This window comes from Hakea prostrata, chromosome 1 (assembly GCF_041222555.1).
Source record: "Hakea prostrata isolate BN-2017 chromosome 1, UWA_Hpros_2, whole genome shotgun sequence".
Classification (NCBI taxonomy): Eukaryota; Viridiplantae; Streptophyta; class Magnoliopsida; order Proteales; family Proteaceae; genus Hakea; species Hakea prostrata.
The window spans coordinates 8,199,137-8,208,126 of NC_142600.1; the positions used below are offsets into that span (position 1 = coordinate 8,199,137).

Here is an 8,990-nt window from a genome sequence, read left to right on the forward strand (position 1 = left end):
AAATTCAATTTGGGGTCCATAGAAAATCTGGACTGTTGAATGAATATTTTATTCAACTGTCTAGATTTGCTTTGAACTCCAAAATACATCTGGGCCTTTGACTGCTGGGAGCAGCGCTGCTTCCCAGCAAAATCAATCTTATAGACGAAAATGGGGAATGATGCATTTTTAGGAGCATAGTGTTGGGCCACTGAGCCCAAATCCATAGAAAGCTTTGACTGGGCTTTTGTACCTTGCTGGGCCTGGCAAAGCTTTCAAGCTGAGCCCGACAACTGAACTGGCCAAAACCTGTATTTTAGAGGTTTGAGCACGTGTTTCGACACTGACGTAATACCAGCCGGGCATTTATGTAATAAAGCAAGTTTGAAGGAAGTTTGAGCAATTATTTTCTCTTTTGGACACTTGGAGCGGAGGCAGGCGTAGATATTTAATTCGACATTTCGACTTTAGCTAGCGTGAAATGTCCTTTTTGGACTTTTAGGCGCGCTTCATTTGAATTGGCCTTGGGGCCCAGCGTTTCGAAATGCCAACGGCTACCTTTTGCATCCATTAGCCGTTAGAACTTGAGGGACTCGGACCTCTCTCTCTGTCTCTCTTGAAATCACTAAAAAGAAGAAGAAAAAGGCCATCACAAAGGAGACGCTGGAGCTCTAAAAGTGCATACCTAGAACAATCATTCTCACATTTCTTCTTAAGATCCAGATTCCATTGTATTTGTATACTAGTATCGATCAAACCTCACTCGCCAAACAGGTATTCCTTTCGGATGATTCTTACAACCTTCTTGTCCAATTTATAATAGCGATCTGATATTCTGAATCTCAACTTTTCAAGGCTGATGCTTTTTTCTTTTTTGGGTTAAACCCTCGAACTGTTTTGATATTTTCTCCCATATTCTAGGTTTGAATAGCAGCGATCATGTCTTTCACTCCGGAACAAACAAGAAAAACATGGCTGGGTGTCACCCCATCCCCCGCTCCCTTCCTAACGCCTCGTCCTGAAAGGCGTCGAACTGATCCTAGAGTGATGGATGGCACCTCTAATCGCCAGGACAGAGATCGGGAGGTTAACGTGCAAGTTCTCGTCAGATGCAGGTCCGATTTTCAGTCTTGAGCTTACCTTTCTTTTTAACCTTTTCTCGCTTTCCCTTTTGGCTTTCAGTTTCAAAACCCTAAGAATAAATGATGGCTTCAGAAATGTATTGCTGGAACAGGGAAAAGGGGGGGGACTAAAATTTTCTAGTGGGGGGACTAAACTTTTCTAGTAGAATGAATGGATAAAAATGTTGGTTCTCCAGTTTAAGTATTTCATTCAATCCAAATACCAGGCCATTAAGTGATGAAGAACAAAGACTAAACATTCCAAAGGTGATATCATGCAATGAGCAGAGAAGAGAAGTCACAGTTTTGCAGAATATAGCTAACAAGCATATAGACCGAGCTTTCACTTTTGATAAGGTATTTCACACTACGTTCTTCTTCCTTGAGTCATTTCTCTTCTTGGCCAAGAAGTATGTCACACTTCATTTTGTGGGTTGCTTTGATATATTTGATAGGTCTTTGGCCCCAAGTCACAGCAGAGATCAATATATGACCATGCCATTTCTCCTATTGTTAACGAAGTTCTTGAGGGCTTCAACTGCACTGTATTTGCTTATGGGCAGACAGGCACAGGTAAAACCTACACAATGGAAGGAGGGGGGACTAAAACAAAGGTATAGATTGTTGTTTTTTCATCTTAAATTCCGAGTTGTTTCGGTACTTTCAATTTAATTTAAATATTTAAGAACCGCATTTCATTCATTAAGGGTGGTGGAGAATTGTCTGCTGATGCTGGTGTAATTCCAAGAGCAGTCCGCCAAATTTTTGATACACTGGAAGCACAAAATGCTGATTATAGCATGAAAGTGACTTTTTTGGAACTGTACAATGAAGAAATAACTGACTTATTGGCTGTTGAAGATAATACTAGATCTATTGAAGATAAACAGAAAAAACCAATTTCCTTAATGGAGGATGGGAAGGGTGTTGTCTTTGTAAGAGGTCTTGAAGAAGAGGTTGTGTACAGCGCAAATGAAATCTATAACCTCCTGGAAAGAGGATCAGCAAAAAGGCGCACTGCTGATACCTTGTTAAACAAGCACAGCAGGTAGCATTTATTCCTCTTTCATGATATTCAGTTTTATATTAAGAGTACCAGAGTGACAGATGTGACTTTTTCTCATGCAGTCGATCTCATTCCGTCTTTTCCATAACCATCCATGTGAAGGAAACAACAATAGGAGATGAGGAACTCGTAAAATGCGGTAAACTTAATCTTGTTGACTTGGCAGGCTCAGAGAACATATGCCGATCTGGTGCACGAGAGGTATGATACTGTTATCATTTAGTTCCATTGTTGGGGAAAGAAATCTTTAGTTTTTGGCGATTAAATACTGTCCCAACATCCGGGACAAAAGTGTTTTTTTTTTTTGGACAGAGAAAGATTTAGTTGGATCAAAATGTGATTTTTGGAATTCAAACATTTGTTTTGAACAACATAAGATTGTGAAGTACTTTTTTTGGGTAGCAGATTGTGAAAAACTTCAATGCATTGTTTCGTTGAAAATTTTTAGTGAGTTTTCATAATTTAATAACAATTTGATTTGAACAGTCAGTTCGGCAAAATGATGAGGGTTATATTCATGAATGGTCTATAGCAGAGATCAAAATTGAGCACCACCCACACCTAGTTCTGGCTTTTTCATAGAATATGAACAATGTTATTTGGTAATATGACAAGAATGAATTGAGTTATGAATAGAGATCTCAAAACCTTCTTTTCTCTTGGATCACAACCAAAAGCTGAAACTATTGGGTAGACAGACTCACAGGTATACAAGGACAACAGTGAAAACTTTAGGAGTAACAAAAGTGGGACTGTTCTCCCAACGACCACCCCCCACTCTTCTGTCTCTCTTCCAAACTAAAGAAATACAAGTCACCAATCAGAAGGCTTCTATTCTTTAAGTTACAGATATGTTACTATGTAGAAATGAACATTGATCTTTAGGTAAGAAAATCTTATTTAAGTTTAGTTTTATCAAACTAAAGCATTTACCTGGATATTCTACAATTCTTGGTTACCACAAACTGAATTTCTATGCTGAGAAACTATATTTAGCCTTTCTAACTGAATTTCCAGGGCCGAGCAAGGGAAGCAGGGGAAATCAACAAGAGCTTACTTACCCTTGGCCGTGTTATAAATGCACTTGTGGAACATTCTGGTCATATACCTTACAGGTTTGTACCAACAGAACATCCCTAGCCAATATCATCTTAGCTTGTATGTTTTACGTTTATTCCTAGTTCTCTTGCATATTGCTGTTCTATATGCCTTAGTTCACTTCTCTTCAATGTTTCAAATTATAAGCAGGGATAGTAAGCTGACACGGTTGTTAAGAGACTCATTGGGTGGAAAAACGAAAACCTGTATCATAGCTACTGTTTCTCCATCAGCCCATTGTTTGGAAGAAACTTTGAGCACACTTGATTATGCCTATCGAGCTAAACACATCAAAAACAAACCAGAGGTGTGTCTTTATTCTTTTTCTCTATCTAACATTTGTTTCACAAGTTCCTTTTGCTTAAGGTGATCATTTCTTGTAGGCAAACCAAAAAATGTCCAGGACTGTACTTCTCAAAGACTTGTATCTAGAAATAGAGAGGATGAAAGAAGGTTGTTGACTTTTCTTGTATTCCATATTTACATATTCCCATGGGATAAACTGTATCATGCTCACATATTCTCACTTCCAACAAGTTGTAAACAGATGTACGGGCAGCAAGGGACAAAAATGGTGTATATATTCCCCATGAAAGGTTTGCCCAAGATGAAGCAGAGAAGAAGGTTGGTTTTTGCTTACAAGATTCCAATTCATCTAGTTCCTACTTCAAATTGACTTCCACTGAAAATTATATTTTCAAAGCATCCATATATTTGGTATGTATCCGTATATCATAACGGAACATTTTAGAGTTCCAAATGTTCTTTGACCTCCCATTTGCATCTGTTGGTTTATTATGCACTATCCCCCTCCCCCTTCTTTTTTATGTGGCACTCAGGTATCTCCAAATTAGACCACCAATATACCTGCCTCATTCTTCAGTATTCATTTTTAAATGATTATATCAAATATATCTGACAGGCAATGAATGAGAAGATAGAACAACTAGAGATTGATCTTGAAGAGCTTGGGAAGGTATGCCACTCTTATTCTCTCTGTTCCTCATTTATTTGTTGGTGGTATATTCGCATACATAATATACTTTGTGTTTGTAGCAAGCTGACACATATCGAGATCTCTATGCTAATGAGCAAGAACAGAAATTAGATGTGGAACATGATCTCAAGAAATGCAAGGTAGATAAAGATCTGAGATCTATGACTTACTTACTCTTAGTTCCTTCTGACAAGGCATTCCTAGTAATAAAAATCTTGACATTTTCAGGCAAATCTGGAGAAAAGTATGAAGGATTTTGAGGACCTTCAAGAGCAACACAAAAGAGCAGTATCAACCTTGAAGGAGAAGGAGTTCATCATCTCAAATCTATTACGCTCAGGTAGATTTGGTGAACTGAAATGTCTTGACTTTGATCAGTTGGTTTACAGTACTTGGTGAGATGCCACAAAAAAAAAAGAATTTTGAATATTTTTTATGCAAAACAGAAAACTCTATAATTGGACGGGCAAAGGAGTTGCGTGCCAATTTGCAACATGCATCAGAAGATATAACTACATTGTGTGCCAAAATAGGTACTTGAACTTCTCATTAGCTGTTTGATGGTTTTGACCCGTAATTGCTGAAATTTTACACATATATGGTTAAATATAAGAATGTCTTTTCTGCAGATCAGAAGAACAACATGGAAACGGAGAACCATGGGCTGATTCTGACATTTGGGTCCCATCTTGATCAGAGATTGAAAAATCTGCACAAGACAATCGTAGGGTGTACCTCCCAACAACAGCAACATCTAAGATGCATGGAAGAAAATATAGGCTCGTTTATTGCAAGTAAATGTGATGTAAGGATGAACTATTCTGCTTTTATGTAATACTAGTAGCAATCTGATCCTACATATTGACTGAAATTTTCTCTGCTGTTATCAGGCTACCAAAGTCTTGGAATCAAGAATTGAAAAAATAAAAGATACATATACTTCTGGGGTTGGGATCATGAAGGAGCTTGCAACTACACTGCAAAATAAGGCTTCTACTGACCTGGAGCAAATAAAATCAACAGTTTCATCCCAAACAATGGCAGCTGAAAAAGTAGGAAATAATAAAGATCTGAGTTAAATAAAATGTAGTTGTCTAGAGATTCAATATAATTGGGATTTACATTCTGGATTTCTATTGGCAGTACCTGTTCACTGCAGTTTTGGAGGCTGGGGAGGTTATATCTGAGATTAAAAGCTCGATTGATGCACAAAAGCAGCTTGTATCTTCCTCTGCTCAACAACTAGATGAGGTATAAATAGTTTTTTGGTTTATTTAGTTAAAGTTCCTGAGTACTCGATTCTATGATGTTGGTTTATGTTAGTTCATCAGTTCTTACATGCTAGTACTCCAGTCAACGATGCAACTCTACTGCTACAAATTAATCTTAATAATTCCTGGCAAACTATATAGGGACTGAAAAGGAGTCTGGCATCAGCAAAGTTGGTCTCAAATGCAACATTTGGTTTCTTTGATGACCTTCATCAGCATGTTTCTAAACTCATGGCCATTCTCGAAGAAACTCATATGGAAAAATCCAATCAGTTGGCATCTTTTCAGAAGAAGTTTGAGGTATGGTAACCCAACCAGCCAGCCAACCTTGACAATAATTGATAATTGAGAGACGAAGAGCTAATGTATTTCTTTATCTGCTTAAACAGGAGGAGTCTGCAAGAGACAAAAAAGTGGCTCTTGAAAGAATTGCTTTGATATTGACATCACTGATATCTAATAAAAATGCAATGGTCAGTTCGTCACTTTGTTCTTCATTAACTCCTCATGTTCTCTTTTTCACATGAACACCTTGAAGTGACTCTCCCATATGCTTCCTATGAGTAGGTTTCAGAAGCCCTAAAGAGTATGGATGAGAAAAGCACAGAAGAACAGCAAAAATTGGAGCAAGAGGTGTTGAACATGCAGCAAGTGTCAGCTGATGCTAAGCAGAAGTGGAATGAATACATAGAGAAGGTCCAAAGCAATTTCTTGGAAGACACATTCTCAGCAGCAGAGACTAAAGTTAAGATGGAAAGCATTCTCCTGGAATGGTAAGTCCTTTTTCCTTAAAGAAAATGTGGAATTTTATTATCCATAAATAGTATTTGTGCATTGTGACACAATTTGTTTTGCAAGTCCACATTTCATTTCTTTTTTAACTGTTTTCTGCAAGAAGAGTCTAAAAAGGAATATAGAAGATCCAAAAAGTAATAATTTTATCCAGAAAGTAAACTAGGAAGCTCAAGGGAAAAGCAAGATAGGAGAAAAATTTAAAGATCTTGATCAATCTAAGAACAAAGTGATTGGAAAAAGATTTGTATAGAAAGGGTCTACTTAGCACACAAGCCTCACAAAGCATTACTCCTTTTTTTTCTTTTCGCATAGAGGCTGTTCCACCAGACTTGAATGCTCAACTACCTCGTCATATGATGATGCGACCTAGCTTTTTCCAAAGGCTTTTGTACTTGATGGAAAACTTTTGATGTTACAGCAAATATAACAAAAAACAAAAATGTGAGTGAGTGAATAAGATATCTCAATAAATAGTGGAAATGATCATGAAAGAACATATTATTTCTTTTTCTATACCATCTGCATTGGAGCACAAAGTAGGATAGGATCCCACATGTTTGCCTGACAAGAAAAATGGGTTGATGTCGCTGATCATACAAGTTGAAAAATGATCAAATCTCTTCTCACAATGCAGCACAAATAGAGTGGATGACTCCGGGAAACAGTGGGAGAATGTTCAGTTATCCATAGACCAGCTAAACAAGAGAAGTTTCTTGGAGATAGAATCCACAGTAAAGTAAGTTTTTCCGTGGATGATCTTTCTCAGTTCATTCATTTGTTTGGCTCTTCTTGCATCTAATCTCTGTTCATTTCTACAGGAAAGAAATTCATTCAAATCGCATTGCACTTGAAGAATTTGTATCTGCATCCTCCTCCATTGATGCAAAATTCAATGTGGGAGCTTCTGACCTACTGGCGTCTGTGAAGGGTAATTCTTCCAACCTAACATTTTCAGTTTGAGTTATTATTCTTGTGTATTGAATATGTGATTGAAAAAAAGAAAAATTTTATTGCAGACTCACTTTTGCTGGACCATGAAGCTAAGAAAGGAATAGAATCTGTCTCAAACTTATGCATGGGTCAACTTAGATCTGTTCAAGACATTCATAATGAAAGCATATCAAACCTCAGAAACAGAGCAGAACAATGCCTCCGAAAGGAGTACTTGGTATGATTATTTGAATACCCTTCTATAAATTGATCCCTTTTCATTTTTTAAAGGAAAAGTGTCCTCTTAGTATATAAATGAAGTATGAATTGACTGAGGACTCATATCAATTTACTGTTCTTGGCATGTGAAGCTATTCTGATGACTCTCTCTGTTCTAGCAAGTGTGTGTGTGTCCGCATGAGATTGTGATTAGACTGTTGTTATTTTTTGTCTACTTAAGTTACAATCTTTTGATATCATTAAATTTGCCTTCTATAGTTGGAATTTAGGTACCTAACTCTGGAAACTTCTTTACTGCACTGATGCACTCTTGTTTCTTTTTGGCTAAAACTGATACATTTGAGTAACAATGACAGGTGGATTCTAATAGAATACTTAAGAAGCCGTCAATAGAAGTTCCCACCTTGGCATCCATTGAAGCATTGAGGACACCAGCCCTTGAAGATCTAACAGAAAATATGAAATCAATGAACAGATCAAAAGGCATCAGTCCAGATGGAAAGGTCAATCCTTGCACAGATAACAGAACTCCTTTTGCAGCTGTCAACTGAAGTCGATATGGAGTTAAAGAATGCAGTAGCAGAAGCAATGTCCTTCGTGTTTCTTGTGAAGTTGTCTATCGACCCCAACTTTATATGATGCAGCTCTACTCATCAGCTGATGAGAGATTGTATCTTATGTGATATATATAATGAGAGACACCTCGTGAGAGGGTCTGGTTCATCCGAACCAACGACTTCAAATTAGTTTCTTATGTGATATAATGAGAGACACCTCGTGAGAGGGTTGTGCGGATGAGAGAGATCGAATGTGGGGTTTAAAAACAAATGGGGTTGCAGCATACTTTCTGCAACAAAAGATTCAAAAATTCTATATGTTCAAAGGAGACACCCTTTTCTCCTTTCGTTTTCAGACAAAAATAAAGCAATTACAGAATGAAGGAAGACAGACACGAATTATTCATTTCTTCCTGGATTTTGGTGCGTCAATGAAATCAGCCCACAGAGAGTTGTGATTAATAAAGAGAGAGAGAGAGAGAGAGAGAGAGAGAGAGAGAGAGAGAGATTTTTAAAGAAAGAATAGGGTTTAGGATAGATTAATAACTTCATAGATTTTTAATTTAATTTACTAAATGAGGATAAATGTGTAAAAATCAGTTTTGAGGAGTTCATAACTTCATATAGAAAATTCTATATTCCATAAATCACTATCGAAAAACCTCTTAATAGTGAATTTAAACATCTTTACATATCGTTTGGAGAACCTTTGGTTGGTGATCCAAAAACCCTGTTCGTCATTTGGATGTGTGGATGTACAGTTTACTTGCAGTGCCGTCTACTTGAAGACTTGAAAATGAACTAATAAGACGATTACTTAATTTGTCCAATTTTGGCCCAACCATGAGGTGGGCTCCAGACTTAAATTTTTAATTGAACCGGACCGGAAGACCTGATACAAAGACCAGTTGAACCAATCATCATATACAGTTTTAT

At 37.3% G+C, this 8,990-nt stretch overlaps 1 protein-coding gene across 1 annotated transcript; it reads left to right on the forward strand.

The window, feature by feature from the left end:
- The first annotated feature begins 563 nt into the window (after positions 1-563).
- LOC149027175 (ATP binding microtubule motor family protein) lies at positions 564-8,629 on the forward strand. Its single transcript, XM_089160078.1, has 24 exons — positions 564-753; positions 901-1,094; positions 1,328-1,457; positions 1,556-1,714; positions 1,808-2,148; positions 2,229-2,367; positions 3,184-3,281; positions 3,415-3,571; positions 3,648-3,717; positions 3,812-3,888; positions 4,187-4,240; positions 4,321-4,401; positions 4,490-4,601; positions 4,708-4,794; positions 4,891-5,066; positions 5,152-5,313; positions 5,405-5,512; positions 5,674-5,832; positions 5,922-6,005; positions 6,100-6,305; positions 6,962-7,063; positions 7,146-7,255; positions 7,344-7,495; positions 7,854-8,629. Exons 2-24 carry the CDS (start codon positions 919-921, stop codon positions 8,046-8,048), a joined length of 3,135 nt encoding a protein of 1,044 aa, XP_089016204.1. The 5' UTR covers positions 564-753; positions 901-918; the 3' UTR covers positions 8,049-8,629.
- Positions 8,630-8,990: the final 361 nt, after the last annotated feature.